At 61.5% G+C, this 17,424-nt stretch overlaps 2 protein-coding genes across 5 annotated transcripts in view; one reads left to right on the plus strand and one right to left on the minus strand.

Moving 5' to 3' along the window:
- MTMR14 (myotubularin related protein 14) overlaps positions 1 to 1,845 on the minus strand; it is a 33,390-nt gene extending 31,545 nt beyond the window's left edge. For 3 of the 4 annotated variants that reach the window (XM_075158819.1, XM_075158816.1, XM_075158817.1), the window contains exons 1-2: positions 1,689 to 1,845; positions 1,470 to 1,615 (exon numbers count right to left, since the gene is read on the minus strand). In XM_075158819.1, coding sequence (XP_075014920.1) covers positions 1,470 to 1,615; positions 1,689 to 1,811 — 269 coding nt within the window. In that variant the 5' untranslated portion in view covers positions 1,812 to 1,845. Of the gene's footprint in view, positions 1 to 1,469; positions 1,616 to 1,688 lie in introns of those variants that run through there. The other variant, XM_075158820.1, reaches the window with a different exon arrangement.
- Positions 1,846 to 3,753: 1,908 nt separating this feature from the next.
- LHFPL4 (LHFPL tetraspan subfamily member 4) lies at positions 3,754 to 16,587 on the plus strand. Its single transcript, XM_075158834.1, has 4 exons — positions 3,754 to 4,188; positions 13,930 to 14,166; positions 14,379 to 14,395; positions 14,676 to 16,587. The coding sequence occupies exons 1-4, from the start codon at positions 3,783 to 3,785 to the stop codon at positions 14,682 to 14,684; spliced, it is 669 nt and encodes a 222-aa protein (XP_075014935.1). The 5' UTR covers positions 3,754 to 3,782; the 3' UTR covers positions 14,685 to 16,587.
- Positions 16,588 to 17,424: the final 837 nt, after the last annotated feature.

Here is a 17,424-nt window from a genome sequence, read left to right on the forward strand (position 1 = left end):
GTATTCCATAGAGTACAACTGTGCAACTAAAACCAGGATTTGTGTAAAAATTATTTAGTGGCTTTTACAGAGATTATCACCCAGAAATGAGGAGGAGGGGAATGATGAAGGGTGGTCTCTTTCCATGACTCCCTAGGAAAGCAAATCAAGACTTGGAAAGAATCAGTATTTAAAATGTTAATTGCCATTGCCTGCTTGCAAAAGTCCTCAAAGAAAACAGGGCACCAAGTGTAAGTACACTTGTTTTGAACGCTTGTCAGAAAAATTAAGCATCCTTTGCTCTTGCAAGAACAGGAAAAGCAGAAGCATTCGGTTTCTCTTCCCTAAAGACACTCCTAGTTATATTTACAGCTTCAGACTTCAGTTTCCCTTTTTTGCAGCAAGGGGTTTAATCTTTTCTGACCTGATTTAATCTTCAAGCAGAAATTCTCCCACCTGACAATCACTTGTGGCTGTTTTCCAAAGACCCCCTCCTACAGCACCCGGCCCATGTGCCAGCACGGCAGCTGACGGTTTGCCTTCCTCAGGCAAAGAAGCTGGACATGTCACTGCCGCAAGGGGAACACAGTGATCACCGTCCTTTTGAACGTGTTGCCCTTGTCATGGACACAGTTAAGACTGAAAAATTGCATTATGTTTTGTTGGAGGAAAAAAAAATATGAGAGGCTGTCGTTAGAGCCGCAGAGAGCTGCTAACACTCAGCCAGAAGTGAGATCGACGTGATTCTGAGCTTGTGGGTCAAAGTCCAGAAATGTGTTGGCTTAAGACTTGTACTAAAGTGCGAGCACGCATTTCCCGTTAATTCACTAAACCTCAGTGCCCATGTGCCACGGTGGGGGCAGACTATTTCTGTCCAGATTGTCTCGTCTGTCCAGCCCCTATCAGCCCCCGCTGCCCCGAGATGCTTTCCAGACTAAAATTTCTCTAATCAGAGGCCTTCCAGCAAGACCACAGGCACTTCATCAAGACAGGGAGAGCATCGCACAGTCCTGCTCCCAACCACGAGCTCTTTGAGTCTCTGGGCGAGCTGCAGCACAGCAACCATTAGGATCCAACGCTGTGCTCAGGTGTACTCGAGGACAGCAAGCAGCAGAGCTGGCGCTGCCTGGAGTACCCCATTTCCTTCCTGTCCCCCGCGTTACAGGCTTAGCTTAGCAGCTTTCACCAAGGAAGCCCAAGAGACTTGGAGAGCTCGGAGGAGCCCCGCGGGAGCTCGGGAGCGAAGCGCAGCCCTGGCAGGCAGCGAGGGGTGCCCCGGGAGCGGCGTACCCAGCGCCTGACACCGCCGGCTATAATTAGCGGCAGCCGCAGCGCAGCCTGGCGGGGCTTCCCCCGGCCGGCGGGAGCCCCGGAGCGGCAGCGGCTCCCGCCAGGCGCGGAAGTTCCCCGGAGCAAAACACGAAGCCGCCTCCACCGGCTGGCGGCCGTGCGGGACGGGGTGCGGGGGTCGGGGGAACCGGGGGCCTTACGGGTCGCGGCCGGCGCCGGCATCGCGCTCCAGGAGGACGATGTGCCGCGGGTAGTGGGCGCAGACCTCGCCGTGCGCGTTGGGGATCACGCTGTAGCGGTAGTCGCGGCCGAAGAGCTCCAGGCACCGCCGCTCGATCCGCTCCACCTGCGCACAGCCACCGGTCAGCGCCCGCAGCACCGCCACCGTTCCCCGGCCCACCCAGTCCCAGCCCCCTCACCTTAGCAGCGGCGGCGCCGCCGCCGTCCTTGGCGCGGTACTGTGCCCGGGAGAACTCCAGCAGCAGCTCGGCCAGGGCGCGGTCCCCGGAGCCCGCCGGGGGGCAGCCGCGGGCCGCCGCCATCCCCGCGCCGCTCACCGCCGCCGGCCCATGGCCCCGCCCCGCCCGCCGCTTCCGCCCGCCGCCGCCGCTTCCGCTCGGCCGGCCAATCACCGCCGCGCATGCGTCACGCCCCTTCCGCCCGCCGGTGGACGTCATCGGGATGCGACACGCTCCCGCTCTCTGCGCCCCGCGGGGCGCGCTCCGCTCCGGGGCCACCGAACCCCTCCCCGCCCCGGGGGCCCGGCCCGGCCCTGCCCTCCCGCACTGGGCAGCGAGCGGCCCCCGCTGAGCCCCCAGCGCGTGAGGAGCAGCTAGCTCTCGGTGCGAGCCCGAAGCAGGGCCCGGTGCGGCGGGAGGAGCGGGGCCCGGCGCAAGGGCTGGGCACGGCCGAGGCACCGCAGGCGGGGGGCGGCCCTCGGGGGCTGCAGCGAGCTGGGGAATGCCGAGACTTTGCACACACCACGTTTAGGCCCGCGGAGAGCCGGGGCAGACGCTGGCGGGCACAGCTGAGCGGGCCTGAGCAGGCTTGCCCGGGGCGCGGCTCTTCGTAAGGAATCCCGAAACGGGTGTTAATTAAAGAAGCCCCTCTCGGGGTGTGACCGCACACATAAAGCCAGTGGCAGTGCCAGCCGCGAGGTGAACGGTAGCACGGGCCCCGCGGCGCGGCCGTGCGCGCTTGGGAACGGCAGCGGCTCGTGTGCCGGGATGGTGCCAGCGCCACCGCGCAGGCACGGAGCCAGCTCATGCTCTTTGTAGCGGCGTTAACAGACACCAGCCTTACCCCGCCGGAGGCACGGGGCAGCTCCTTTGCTCTTGCAGGGGAATACAAAGGTTTGTTCATCTGCATATGTCTGATTTGCAAATCAACTGCGAACCTTGACAAGACTTGGAAGAGAACGAGGCCTCTGGAGCGTTTCCTGAAAGCCGAGTTCAGCTGCAGCTAACGCGGTGCATCCTAACTGCCTTGAGGCGAACACTGGCCCGAGACAGTCTGGTCTCTGCTGGTGTTTCGAGGCCGGCGGGAGGCTGCGGGGCGGGGGGTGGCTTTTGCAGGGCACCTGCCAGCCTACGTATGCCTCAGGCCGACAGCCCGCGACACCTGCCCTAGCACACCCGTGTACCCCGGCCCTGGGCCGTCAGGACACAGCAGAGGTGCTGGATCCGCTGCCTTTGCAGCCACGTTGGCGGCGACTTACTGGCTTCAGCCCCACCAAGCGGGTCGGGAAGGCCTGCTGTCCGCCTGGGAGGCTCCTCCGCCAACCCGCGGGTCTCCCCCGGGGTCGCGGAGGGGCCGGGAGGATGAACGCCCTCCCTGCGGGTCCGCTTCGGCCGAAGAGGCCCACGCGTGTATCTGCTGGCATTAACCAGGGCGGCCTCAGGGGGCCGGGGCCGTGCCCAGGCGCTGCCCCCTGCGGGTCCTGCGCGGCACGGCGGGGCTGAGCAGCCGCCACCGGGCGGGGGCAGGCCAGGGAGCGGCCACGGTGGGCCGGGGTACCGGAGCGGGACCGCCGCCGCCGCCGCCGCCTCAGCCCCGCCTCACCGACCCGCTCCGAACCTCGCCGAGGCGGCCCGAACCTGGCCGAGCCGCCGTGAGGCGAACCGAACGCTGCCGAGCGCGTTCGGAACCTCGCCGAGCCGTCCGGGAGCGGGCCGAACCCCGCCGAGCCTCGCTCCGAGCGTCGCCGAGCCCGTCGCGAGGCGAGCCGAACCCGGCCGAGCCCTCGGCGGGCGGAGCCGAAGGCGGCCGAAGCGGCCTGGTCCCCGCGGGGTGCGCGCGGCGGGCTCGGCTCCGCAGTGGCGGGGGGCGCGCGCCCGCGCGCGCGGCGGGGGCGCAGAGGCGGCAGCCAAGATGGCGGCGCGGGTGGCGCAGGGGCCGGCAGCCCGCGGGCGCGCCTAGGCCGCGGCCCCCCCCACCCTCCCCCCCCCACCCCGGGCGGGCTCCCCGCCGTCGCGGCCCCCCCCGCCCCCTCCGGCAGCGCGGCGGCCGGCAGGATGCTGCCCTCGCAGGAAGCCTCCAAGCTCTACCATGACAACTACGTGCGGAACTCGCGCGCCATCGGCGTGCTCTGGGCCATCTTCACCATCTGCTTCGCCATCATCAACGTGGTGGTCTTCATCCAGCCCTACTGGGTGGGCGACAGCGTCAACACGCCCAAGCCCGGTTACTTCGGGCTGTTCCACTACTGCGTGGGCAGCGGGCTGGCGGGCCGGGAGCTGTCGTGCCGCGGCTCCTTCACCGACTTCAGCACCATCCCCTCGGGCGCCTTCCAGGCGGCGGCCTTCTTCGTGCTGCTGTCCATGGTGCTGACGCTGGGCTGCATCACCTGCTTCGCCCTCTTCTTCTTCTGCAACACCGCCACCGTCTACAAGATCTGCGCCTGGATGCAGCTGCTGGCAGGTACCCACCGGCCCCGGCCCCCGACCGGCCTTCTCCGGGCATTGGGCCGGGTGATGGGCGTGGGGGATGCGGGGTTTGCCGGGACAGCAGCGCTGAGCGTGGGCAGCGGGTGCTGACACCCGGGGAACCCCAGGCACTGGGAGCAGGGTCGCCGGCCACTGGGAGCAGCAAGGTTGCTGAAGGAAGCTGGGCTGGGTCCAAGCACTGCGGGGCCATGGTTCCAGGAACCAGCCCCAGGGCTTCCTAGGACACCCAGGCCAGGCACTAGCACTGATAGAGTACCAGGAATGGGCACCACTTTGGGGCACTGGCTCCCCAGGCACTGGTATCAGGGCCCCAAAGCAAGGAACACCGGGGTTGCCCGAGAAAGCTGGGCTGGGTACAAGTACTGTGGATCCATAGGACATCCCAGCCAGGAACTGGCCCCAGGACACCCCAGGGTTTCCTGGGACATCCAGGCCAGGCACTAGCACTGACAAAGCACCAGGAACAGGTGCCGGCTCTAAGCACTGGCACCCGGGGCTCCCCGGGGAAGAGGCTGGCTGCAGGGAACACCAGGGTTGCTCAAGGAAGCTGGGCAGGGTACAAGCACTGCAGGGCCACGGGGCATCCCAGGCAAGAACTGTCCCCAGGGCACCCCAGGGCTTTCTGGAACACCCAGACCAGGCACTAGCACTGACAGAGTAGCAGGAAAGGGCACCTGTTCTAGGCACTGGCACCTGGGGGTCCCCAGGCAAGATCTGACCCCAGGGAACCACAGGGCTCCCTAGGACACAGCGGGAAAGCTGGATCAGGGACCCACCTCAGGGGACCCCAGAACAGGCACCAGCCCTGGGGCACCTGGACAGCCTGGAGCACCCCAGGACAGCCGGGGCCAGGAACCAGCCTCAGAGCACCCCAGTACACCCCAGTCAGGGACCAGCTTTGGGACACCCTACAACAAGGGCTGTCCCACAGAGTCAAGGACCAGCTGCAAGAATGCCCTAGGACACCCTGGAACCTGGGACCAGGCCCTGGGAGACCCAGACCCCCCGGGACACCCCACGTCAGGGACTAGTCTCCCTGTCTACCCAGCCGCAAGGGGATACCCACTTCAGGGGAACCCCCAGCTCCTGAAGGGACCCCATCACTGGCAGGAGCCCATGCATGGACCCCCCAGCCCTGCCAAAGCACCTGTACACAGGCAGACATCTCCCCCTTAAAGAGATGTTGTGCCCAGGCCCCCTCGCTCCCTCCCTCCAGAATCATGCAAGGGCTGTGAGGGCAGACCTTCCCAGCTCTCTGCATAAAGACACCCCGAGTACAATGCTTCCCACAGAGGGACATCATACATTTACCTTGATGTCTCCTCAGAAATGACCACAGGCTCAAGCCCAGGAATTGCCCCCAAAAGTGGCCCTGTCTATAGATCCTCCTTAGCTCCCTCCACAAAAGAAACTCCACCATAGATGTACCCCAACACCCTCATAGACCCACTCCTCAAAGGGACACCATACAATAACCCAAACTTTTCCCCAGAAGGGGACCTGATGTGTATGTTGATAAGGATCCCAAGCATCCCCTTGTGCGCAGACCTCCAAACTGTCCTCACAGAGGGTCTGTCCTTTTGGGAGAAAGACCCTGAGGAGAGATGCTGAGATTCCCCTGGTAACGGGACCCTTCACTTCCTTCTCTCTCCAGTTTTACCATGTGTGGAAAGACATTGTGTTACTCCCCACTGCATACAAAGTATGAATAGACCCAGAGCTTCCACCAGAAGGACCCAGAGCCCCCCATGTTCCTAATGAAGGGACCCCAGTCCACCCCTCTGGGAGAAGAGCCCCAGTCATTGATGTGGGAAGGATGCTAGGGGCTTGCAGCTAGCCCAGCTCTCTCCCTTGCAGCTGGCTTGGGCTGGAAAGCCTGACCTCTCCTCACCCAGATCAGGACCACAGCCAGACCTGGAGCTGCCTCGGCTTATCGGGAAATTCCTTCATCTTTAATTTTCCCTGTCCCAAAGATTTACCGGTTTAAGGCAAGCTCAGAGCTCAAATCCTACCAATTGCCAGCAGCTTAATCAAGTGGCTTGGAGCGCCCGGCCGGTGCTGCTGCTGCTGCGCAGGGAGCTGTGTGGTGGAGGGCACTGCACTGAAGGCAGCCCTGGGCTTCCTCCCCAGTGCTTCCTGTCCTGCCCTGGCTCAGGCTCGGGTGGCCACGGCGACACCCTGCTGCTGTCACTTCTAGGTACCCCTTGTCCTGCCCTGGGGCTCGTCCCTGCTCACACTTTGCACCTTGCAGCTACACTTGTGTTGCTCACAACTGCACTTGTGAGAACCCCGAGTGCACGGTTTGCTGGGGCCCCAGCCGGCCCAGGCTTGGCTCGGAGCTCTCCCAAAGCAGCACGGCTACGTGACCTTTCTGGGTCGGGGAAAGTCCAAGGTGGCATTAACAGAGACTGGTTATGCACCTGCCCTGAGACGGGGCAGCGCGAGGGAGCTTCTGTCCTGCAAGAGAGGCTGGTGTCACCATCAGGGAAGGCCAGGACACAGAGGAGGTGGGGTGGTGTGTCCCAGCAAGAGGGAGCCTCGTCTGGGGGGGCTGGGCAGGGCTGAACTTCCCTGGGCATGTCAGAGGCAGCTGCAGGTGGGTGTGTTACCTTGTGCATGGAGAAGGAGCTGCCTTGACCCATGGAGAGGACACCATGGGCCAAATCCCATGGGTAGGGCAGGGATGTGGCCCAACGCAGGCTCTGACACAGCGTGATGGCAAGCTTTGGAGATTCACCCGCCTGGGAGGTTGGAGGGTTGTGCCAGAACAGAGGGCTTGGAGGGGTAGAGAAGGGAAAAGCATTCCTCCTGCCTCGGTGGGACTTTAGCTGAAGGAGGACTTGCACCACTACGGCAGAAGCAACAGTGAGGCCCAAAGTTTCATGGTCTCACTGATGAAAACCAGGTAAACAAGGCGAAAGGCAGAGAGATGGAGCAGAGGTGGGTCTAATCCATCCCTACAGGATGGCTGGTGCAGAATACAGGGCTGCTGAGCGAGGCCACGAATGGGCTCTTCAGGGGAGAAAAATCAAGAGTAGGAAGGTGGGGGAGGCGGAGGAGAGGAGGAGGATCAGGAATTCAGTATCTCTCAGAAAAAAAAAAGTTTAAATCATCAATGTCTAATTAGTGGACGACAGTCAAGGAAGGGTTTAATTAGAGCTTCACAGAAAGCTCCAGCTCAAAAGCCACTGCCCCCCTAGGAGGAAACTGGATCTAATTAAGAGGAAAGACTCTGCTTTATCGCAAATAGAACCATAGCCATCTGCCCTGTTCAAAATCCCAGTAACGCAAAACTGGAGATTTTGCTAAATCCTTCTGTTATAAAACCAGAAATGGGCCGTTAACATGAGCGTGTCAACAGCTGTATGACTGACAGCACCCTGATGCCACCTCAGTGCTCAAAATTAGTGGAGGAGCTCCTTCAGAAAGTCCCACGGGATGATGCTTACTTGAAGAGAAATGGGCTGCGTGGGTGATCCCTCTCGTCCACCCTCCATGGAGGGCAGGTACAGGAGTGAGATGAAGGCAGCTGGGCTGATTTTGTGGATGCCTCTGTTCCAGCGACCACATAGCAGTCACCTGCTGGAGACCAGAGCACAGGAATACACCACCACCACCACCACCACACACTGAAGAGGCTGCCTAGGAGCCTGAGCGTTTCCTCTGATTCCCTAATTCTCTGCTGTAACATAAGACGCGGTCACCCTGTGAGTTAACTCTGAGCTTTGAACAAAGTTGTCCTGGTGTCCAGCACTAATGCCGGAGTGAGAGACGCCAGCCACCTCTGCGTGGCACCGCACCCACATGCCTCCCATGAGGACGGTCACTCCGAGCTGGTCTGGGGCTCTCTTTTCAGAGGGGCTTCGGTTTTGTACTTACAGTCTACTGAGGGTTAAAAGAGGCAGCCAGCTGAGCACGCAGTCCCTCTTGCATGGAGGAAGTGACTGGCCACGTTCGGAGGCGTTTCCCCGCGCTTCAAGTCCGGCAGTCAGCGTGATGAGACCTTCCAGCTCCCTTAGGCCAGGCACAAGCACGACACATGGGGTGCCTTTCCACGCAGGGCCATGTCGTTGGCCATGGGGCTGTGGTTTGTCTTTATCAGTGGCACTTTAGAGTTAATTATGCCGTGTCCAGGCACTTTGCCCAATAGAGAATGTGATAATACGTATCCATCTCAGCCCTTTTCTCCTTTGGGAGACCCCCTTCGGAGCTACACTCACCTCTCAGATGGGCCCTTCCCACCCACCAGCGCGTGAACCGGGAGCAGAGGCTTGAGCAGAGCCTTGATCAGCGGCTTCATCTTCTGCAGCTGAGCTGCATTTGCCACCATCTGAGTTGGGACACCTCACACGGCGCAGCTGCATGTCGTCGTTTCAGCACGTCCGTGGAGAGGAGCGGTTAGGAAGCCCATTGCCAACGGCCAGGCTGAGCTGCGTGGTGTGGTGGTGTGGCTGCAGCCTCAAGGGAGAGCAGGGTCTGGCCCGAGCGAACGCTGCAGCCCTGAAACACTCCCTGTTGCTGGTGGCGATGCTGAGCCACGTCGGGACAGGCTCGTCTTCCCGACTGGCACTTGCTGGAGAGCCAGCTCCTCTTGGAGAGAGTTTGAGATTTCAAAAAACTTGTTTTCATGAATATAAAAGTTATTCATTGAAATTCTTCATGAAAAAATGAGAGGCAGATACCACTGCTCCAAACCAGCTAGGAACGTAACTGGGATAGCTGCTGGGAATGAGGATGAAGTAGCCTCAAGTCCTTTCCCTGCCCAAAGGAGAAGTATTGCCAATATATGATCTTCCAGGTGAACCACTTCCACCTGCCAACCGTGCAGCAAAAAGAAGACATCGCTGCAAAAAAACTTTGCATTTGCTGAATTACTGGCTTTTGGCCCCAGAAAAAGCTTTTCTGAAGATCTCCCCTCTCCTTCCCCTACCACTCCTGTCGAGCAGCGACGCAGCACAGACCTCGCATCCGTCCAGCGCCTTGTGCTCGGCAGCAGCCAGCCCCGGGCTTTGGAAGGCAGCGTAACCCTCCCGTAGTAGCTGTTAGTGTCCCTGCGGACCCGCAGGGAGGGGCTGAGCCGGGCGTTTCAGAGCTGCTCGTGTCCTGGAGCTTACATCCCTTAACTGTTGTTCCAGATAAAGTAACTGTCAGTTCTGATTCATGCAAACTCGTAACTCTATTCTGAATCCTGCTGATTTTTTGGCTCAGAAACAGCCTGTGGAGCAAAATGCCATAAGGGAGCTCCTGTCTGTGTAAATGGCCGGTGCTTGCTGTTCTGAACGTGCTGCCTTTAATTTTCCTTTTTTTTGAGGGATTTCTATTTTTAGGAGGCGGGGCGGGGGGCTGTGTTTGTTCCCTTTCCTTTCCGTGCTCAGCTCTCAGGAGGTTTCCTAGTGGGAAGCATCCACTGCAGACCCCAAAGGTACCTCACAGCCCCTGCTCCCCCGGGGATTCGGGGCTGGTGTGCAGTGCGCGGGGGCAGTGCGTCAGGGATCCCCGGTGGGAACCCTCGATGTGCCATCAGCATCTCAGCAAGTGGCCGTGGGCACAGTGGAGGATATGGCACCTGGACCTTCCTCCCCTTCAGCACAAGGTAGATATGAGGGGCCGGGGGTCACCAAAATACCCCCGGCAGAGAGGTGTATCTGCGGTGAAGGTGGGAGTGTTGTGCACAAGGGCAGAGGACAGCCAGCTCGCTGAACCCGAGCGACGGTGAGCGGCTGCCCATGGGGCCAAATGCCTTGCTGTCCCCAAGGCAGATTTAACAAGCTCCTTTGGAACCCAGCAGTTGCTGGTTTTCCCCCAGTTACCCCCCATTTTCCAGTTTTCAGTCCCTGGTGTGTCCTGTGGCAGTGCGATGCTCTGCGTGCCTGTGCTCGGGGGGAGGCCACGTCCCTCAGCTGCAGGGCATGGCCTTAACCCCCTCCGCCCGTGGCAGGCGAGACCAGTAAAAGCCAGTCTTCACCCAAACCTGCAGACTAAACTAGACTGCAAAAGTGATTTAAAAAATCAGATTTGAATCCTGCAGGCATAACTGCACGGGGCTGGGGCAGCACTGGGATAACCCTAGTACTTGACAAACACAGGGGTCACTCAGATGGTCCAAATAAGCTAAATGTACCTTCTACCGGGGGCTGTTATCCCGCCAGGAGGAGCCTCCTCATCTCTCTCTGCTAAAATCTCACTCCAGTGTTGCAGCCTGAGTCATAATATTGAATTCCCTTCAATTAATTTCTTTTGCGAGGATATCAAAAAGCCCTTGAGATGCCCATTTCATTTCTAGGGGACCCTGACAAGGGAGCACCGAGAAGTGGGAAGCCATGAACCAGCTGTAAAACCAAGCCGAGAAATGCCCGTTTCCCCAGGGCCAGAGTCCCAGCCCCAGCAGCATCCCATGGGCAGTCCTGCAAACTGCAGCCGGTTCATCCTCCTTCCGCGTACACCCTGCCCCAGTGATCACCAAAATGCCCAGTCTCAAATCCATCTGTCCAACTGGGAAAACTCTGGAAGAGGGAGTTGGGATGGCAGCTGTGGGGTCTGATGAAGTGGCCAGCTGTCCTCGGTGCCACTGACAGTGGGGACTGGCACCACACCTCAGAAGAACAGGAATTAAAACCAAAATGGCTGGGAGTTGGGTTATTTCTTTTCCTTTTAATAGCAGCTCTTGTAGGAGTCATCATTTGGTGTTTTTCATGTGGTTGCAAGACGTAGAAATAGGCTGTTTTAAACAAAACCCAACATTTTCCTGCAGGTCTGCAAGGGACCTCGGGGCGCTTGGAGGCAGGTGCTGGCAGAACGGTGCTGCAGGCAGAGGGACCGGCAGGCAGAGCCCCGTCCTCGCACCCCTCAGACCTTCTGCAAGGGGCTTGTTGAAAAGAGCAGCACCGAGGCCTGTTGACCATGTGGGGATCCCCTCCCTTGTTCTTGCGCTGCGCTTCAATGTCGCTCCTTGCTGCAGGCACGGGAAGGTGTTTCCAGGACATCGGGTGGCCTGGGGACACGCGGACGAGGGAATTGCTTGTAACAGAGCAGAGGACTCGGCTTGCTTCTGGGAACATGTAGGACAGATGGGAAGAGAAGAGCGCTGTGCTGCTCTTTGCTGGGAGAGGACCTGCCTTTAGTGGCACAGCCCTGCCACGGCCACTTCCCAGGGAGCTGCACAGCAGTCAGGGGCTCGGGGGAGGAGACCAGTCACCCTCGGGCAGAGGCGTTCGGGTACATGCGGTGACTTGGGCACACTCCTTTGCCCTGGTAGTAAATTTGTAATTTAATTCTCTCTGGCAAACAGGAGCTGTGAGACCTCAAGCAGAGCTCCTGGAGCCGCTCCACAGGCCAGGGCACAGGCTCCCCTTGCCCTGGTGCCAGTGCAGAGCGGGCAGATGGGGAGAGGAGGAACCAGGGCAGGCAGACGCAGGCTAGAATCAGTCCTGGTGGTCCTGGCAGTGGCCATTGCTGCCTGTCCCCCGTGGCTGCGTTGTCACAATCCGCTGCACCGGTGGCTCACATGCTGCGTGTTCTTCCCGAACCTTTTTGAGCTATGCTCTGCTTTCGCCTTAAACCCTGTCTGTCGTGTCCTCCACGAGTGCCGTAGCCCTCCAGCACGTTAATCCTCTGCCTCCTGTGTCACTGCCCCATCCTGCCATGTTTGGGACCTGCTGATGTCCTGGGAGACCCTCACCCGTGCAGCTGTGGTGTTTGCAAAGCTCCTGCTTTACCCGGGCAGCCGGATCCACCCAGAGCCCACATAAATGCTCAGAAATGCAGAGGAAATACCGATGCTTGCAGAGTCCAGGGAAAGGCCCAGGGACTGCTGTTCTGCTCCTGCAAAGGACTGACCGAGGGCCATGCCCAAAAGCCGGGAGTCCACCCGAGCCCCTGCTGGTGCAGGTAAAATTGGCACCTGATTTTTTAATTTACTTAGATTTGTCTTCTCCTACAGCCCTGTTCTCTTCTGGGCGGAGAGGGGCTGTCCCTGAGGGCTGCTGCCCACCCGGGCGGCTGGAGCGCTCGCCTTGCCGCTCCTCCGGCTTTCCTCTGGCCTCATCGTGCTCTTTTCTCCTCCCCACCAATGTTGGCAGAGCCGTTACAGCCGTACCCGTTTCCAGGCTGGGTCATGTCAGCCTGACCAGCGCTGTGGGGGCAAAACCACCCCCTCGCCAGGGATGGCCACAGAGCATCTTAGCATTTTTCACAGCTGCACTGCACTGGGAACTCAGCGGAGTCCTAAAATCCTCTTGGCATCTCTGTTTTCCCGAGGACAGTCCCCGGCACAGGTCTGCCACTCCTCCTTGCCTTTAATTCAGGCACTCGGCTGAATTAAATGGCATCTAGCTCGAAGGTGCCCAGGTTAGCAGGCAGGCCAGGTGCTGCGCACCATTTACCGTGCAGCTCACAGCGTCAGTGCCCATTGTGTGTTTCCTTTCAGAGGGGATGGTTTTGGGTTGGTCTGGCCCCAGTGGACAGGGAGTTCCCCGAGACTTGGCCATGCTTGGCTGGGAGTCCCTGGTGATGACGTGCTGGAGACGCCGGCTTGCCGGCTCCTCACGCATGCACCGCACTGTGCAGCCACACGGTGCTGGGGTGGTACCAGGGCTGCGTACGGTGGTAAAGCTTGCAGAGCTTGCCTCTGTCTGCAAAGACGCTTTTACCAAGCAGATTCGTAATGTGGACGGAGGAGGCAGAGACCAGGCAGCAGCTGGCGGGTGGTATTATGTGCTGGTGCGTGGGCTGCCGAGGGCGACTCGGCTCGGCGTCCCTGCCCTTTCCTGGGGAGAGCGGTCAGCGCAGATAATCGGGATGCAAGGGCTGTGCCGAGTCCCGGTACAATGCCCTGCGCCAGCCCTACGCTCGCTTCCCCCCCGCTTCTTGGGATTTCCCTTCCCTACCGAGAGCAGTTAAAACTGCACGTCGGCACCCTGAGAGCTCGCCAGCCAGACTGCTGGCTGCCCATCCTCTGGGGCTGCCGCGGCGGCAGCACTCGTGCCTGGCAGGGTGTTTGCTGTCCCTCCAGCGATAGGGGATGGGGGGGTGCCTTCTCACTCGTGCAGGCACAAGCCTTTTGGTTCTTTCCTAACACAGGACAAAAAAACTCACAGCATACCCCAGCTGCTCTCCAACATCAGTAATATTTTTAGTCTTCCCAGCTGATACGGGGCGAGGAGCTTTTGTACTGGCTGTACTTCGAAAATCTGTTGCCTCCTTACCTTGACAGTTGTGGGCTTTGTCTCAGCATGTCCCTCCCCGCTCATCCTGGTGCTCCCGGAGGTCTCCCTGTTCGGCACAGAGCGTGCAAGCCCTCTGGGAGCAGTGCTTGCAGGGGTGCGAGGTGGTTGGATGTGGGTGCTCCCAGGGACGATGACCCTCTTGGCAGGCAGCATCCCTGCCTGCAGCGCGCCGGTAGCTCCTGCCCACACACAGGGAGCCTGCGGCGATGAGGAAAGCCCGTGGGGAACCACTGATCCTGTGGTTGACGCTGGAAGAAGCCAAACCCCTGATGTCCCCATTTGCGCTGGGGCAAGGTCTGGGGCAGCCACATGCAAATGCAGTCCCCTGGGGCTGCCGGGGCAGTGGTGGCTGTCACCCGCCATGCTGCCCGGCTGTTGTGGGGCCAAGGCGGACACAGGCTGCACTCGTGCACTGACCAGGGGCCTCAGCGCCCAGCACTGCCACCCCCATGCCCCCGCTGATGCTTCCCCCTCCTCTCTCCGCCCTGCAGCGCTCTGCCTGGTGCTGGGCTGCATGATCTTTCCCGACGGCTGGGATGCAGAGACCATACGGGACATGTGTGGGGAGAAGACGGGGAAGTACTCCCTGGGCGACTGCTCCGTGCGCTGGGCTTATATCCTGGCCATCATCGGCATCCTCAACGCCCTCATCCTTTCCTTCCTGGCCTTTGTCCTCGGTAACCGGCAGAACGATCTGCTGCACGAGGAGCTCAAGACAGAGAGCAAAGGTGAGCGCTGCGCTGCTGGGGGTCCTGGGGCCTCGCACCATGGCCCTCGGGGGGATCCTGGGTGGGAATAGCCCGGAGGTTCGACCCCTCTGGCAGCCAGGCGAGGGTCTCATGGGCTTAACTGCCACCTGCAAAGCGAGGCAGGCTGGGCAGGGTGGGAGCTGGCTGCTGAGCCCCCGCCCTGCCTGACCACCTCTCTTCTGTTTCCACAGATTTTGTCGGCACTGCGGTAAGTCCTGAGTGTCACTGTCCCATCCTCTAGCCCTGGCCGTGCGGCGTGTCTGGGTGTGACTGTGCTGGGTGGCTCCGTGTGGGATGAGGGGGACCCTGGCTGTGCGGGGCAGTGGGGCTGGGGACAGTGGGGACAAGGGGGCAATGGGGAAGGGAAGCAGCAGGGACAGGGAGGCAGCAGGGATGGGGACAGGCATGTGCATGGCACATGCTGGTGGCACAATGGTGCAGCCAGGCCTGCCCGATGCCGGCCCCGACCCGCTGTGCTCTCCCCGCAGAGGATATAAGGCCAAGCGCCCACAGCAGGACCCTCTTCCCGCGGCCGGCAGCCTGGGTGCTCCCTCCCTGTCCTGCCCTTCGTCTGCTGCCAGCGGCCACCCAGCGTCCCGCGCCGCCCCCTGGGCCCCGCCGCCCGCACTGGGGATGTGCCGGCTGCCCGCCGCATCCACAGCCACCTCCATGTCCACGCCGGCACCACCATCCCACGCATCCTGCCAGCTCCGCACCCCACACTGCCTGTGGGCCGCTGCCGGGGGAGGATGCCCCAAAACCCGCTTTGTTCGAGAACAGCGTCCAACTGCGGTTTTGTTTCGAGGAAAAAACAGTCTCAGAGTTTTTAACAGATTTCTACATCCCCAGGACTCCTGACCCGCCACCTCCCACCCGAACGCGTGCCCAGACGCCCCGCGCCGGCTGCTCCAGGCCCCGGCCCCCTCTCCGCTCCCATTTTGTACAGCTCTGAGATCCTGTCGCCAGGGCCAGGGGACCCGGCAGCCAGGAGGGGGCCCAGCCCCTACTTTTACGTGTAAATTCATATTCTCTAAACAGGGTAACGTGACTTGAGCCCCCTCGCCCCCTGCCCCGGGAGCCCGGCCCCAGGATGTGGCGCTTCCTGGCGCATGGCCGGGGCCGCAGGCTGCCGCTCGCTCCCCCCCCCAGCGCGGGGACCACAGGGGCCTCGCTGCCGCCGGCCGCTGGGACACCCGACTCACGCCGCTGCTGAATGTAAGCCCTGGTAAGTGGGAGCAGCTGAACATGCAAAACCCCCTGGGCGGGTGCAAGAGGACCCCCCTGCCAGCCCCCTCTCCGAGCCAGCCACGGGCTGTTGCCAAACGCCTTCCCTCCCCATCCCCATACGGTGCTTTATCTCCACTGGTGACGGCAAGGCTCTCCCTGCCACACGGCATGGCCGGGGGGACCCAGGCACTGCTGTGCCCACCCCGGCATCCTGGCCGTGTCCCCTGGCACATGGCGATGGCCCGTGGGGAGCCAGCGGCAGCTGCCCGGGGCAGCGCTGAGCCCGGCAGCCTCCGAGCATGACCCAGCCTCAATCGCATACACACAGCACCCAAGAACCGGCACCGACACCGGCACAGTCCCCGGCACGGGCGGCCATGGCCCAGCTGCGGCTCTGCTGGCCAGACCGGCGTGTGTGGGCTTCCCCGGGTCCCGGCCGCAATGCAATGCAATAAAGTCCTCAGCACTGGCCGCGTCTCAGTGCAAGTAGCCGGGGGCTGTTTGCAGGGCCCCGGGCAGGGCAGGGCCCCCAGCTCCCCCGGGGAGCGACAGGCCTGGGGATCACGGGGGCCCTGGCAGGGCTGGACCCAGGCGCTGGGCAAGGCCTGGGAGCGGGGCCGAGCCGGGTGCAGGGAGCAGAGCGGGACCACGGCCCCAGGACGGGCAGCCCAGGGCAGAGGAGCCGCTGCCCATCCGCAGGCAATGGGGCAGGGCCACAGCGCGTGGAGGCTCCTGGGAGACGGCCATGAAGGGCTCTGCAGGAACCACCACCCAGCCCGGGGCTGGCGGGAGCCGGTAAGTCGTGCCCCGAGGCGCTGCGGGGCGGTGGTGAGGGACGGAGCCGTGCTGAATCACCTGCTGGGAGCCAAAGTCACCCGGGACGGTGTGGGTGCTGGTGCTCCTTCTGCCAACGTCCTCCGCCAGCCACAAGCCCGCCAGCGCCCGCGTCCCTCCAGCAGCCGCCTGCCTGGAGCGGGGCTGGCAGGAGCCCCCCGCGCCCAGCCCCGGCAGCGCCCGGGTCTTACCAGTTTGTGAGTGCTGTTGCCGGCTGAATTGGAAAAACAAAGGAAGAAAAATCAGTGGAGAAAGGAATACAGTAGCTGTAATATATCTGTATTTTAGTACAAAGTTTGATACAGTGTTTCACAAAACCTTATTGAAAAATATAATTCAAACCAGACGAGCTCGGAGCCGTGTGGTGTGGGGGGCACTAGGACGGGCTCCTCCGGGCACTGCTGATAAAGCCGAGATGGTTTGCACGGAGGTTGTCGAAGGACCCTGCGTGGGCACCGGCCATGGCACAGCTACACGGGGTGGGGAGCGGCAGGGCGGGCATCAGAGCCGTGGCGGGGAAGGGAGGGTGGGGAGCCCGCCCTGCGCCCTGTGGGGCTGAGCCTCCGCCCGCGCAGGCTGGCACACGAGGGGGGCACTGGCCAGAGCGAGTCCCCAGGGAAAGGGCCTGTCCCACCCGCGGCAAGGCAGGAGGTGGGGTGGGGGTCCCATCTGTCGCTAGCAGTGTTTCAGCCCTCCCCTTCTGCCCGTCCACGGGTCCCGCCGGGGCTGTGGAGCCGTGGTGCATCACGGGCAGTCTGTTGGCTCATGGGCTGATGTGGGCTGGCAGCAACCTCCTGAAATTCAGCAAATTCCTGCATCTCAATGGAAAAAACCCCCAAAACTCACGTGGCCCGTCAGTCCAACGGCACGCTCTGGTAGAGGAGCGGCGACAGCACCTTCTGGGCTGTGCGAGCCTGAGGGCAGCCTGGGGACCTCTTGGACACCTGGAGAGCTTCGGCCAGCTCTGGCCTCTCCGGTACAGGACATGCTCACGGCCCGAGCGAGCCCCGTGCAGGCACACGGCATGGAGGAGAGGCCGAGGGATGGGCTTGCTCAGCCTCCGGGAGAGGAGAGGGAGGGAGAGGGAGAGTTTGTTGCTGCCCACAGCTGCCTCGGGGGAGAGAGGAGATGGAGCCAGACTCTTCTCGCGGACGCACAGGGACAGGACGAGCCACA

The sequence above is a fragment of the Calonectris borealis genome, chromosome 10 (assembly GCF_964195595.1).
Source record: "Calonectris borealis chromosome 10, bCalBor7.hap1.2, whole genome shotgun sequence".
NCBI classification, from domain to species: Eukaryota; Metazoa; Chordata; class Aves; order Procellariiformes; family Procellariidae; genus Calonectris; species Calonectris borealis.

What these genes read in the sequence shown, in the direction of transcription:
- LHFPL4 (XM_075158834.1), top strand. Translation starts at nt 3,783, where the DNA reads ATGCTGCCCTCGCAGGAAGCCTCCAAGCTCTACCATGACAACTACGTG. An exon ending in CTGGATGCAGCTGCTGGCAG is followed by an intron (nt 4,189 to 13,929) that starts GTACCCACCGGC and finishes TCCGCCCTGCAG; the next exon opens with CGCTCTGCCTGGTGCTGGGC.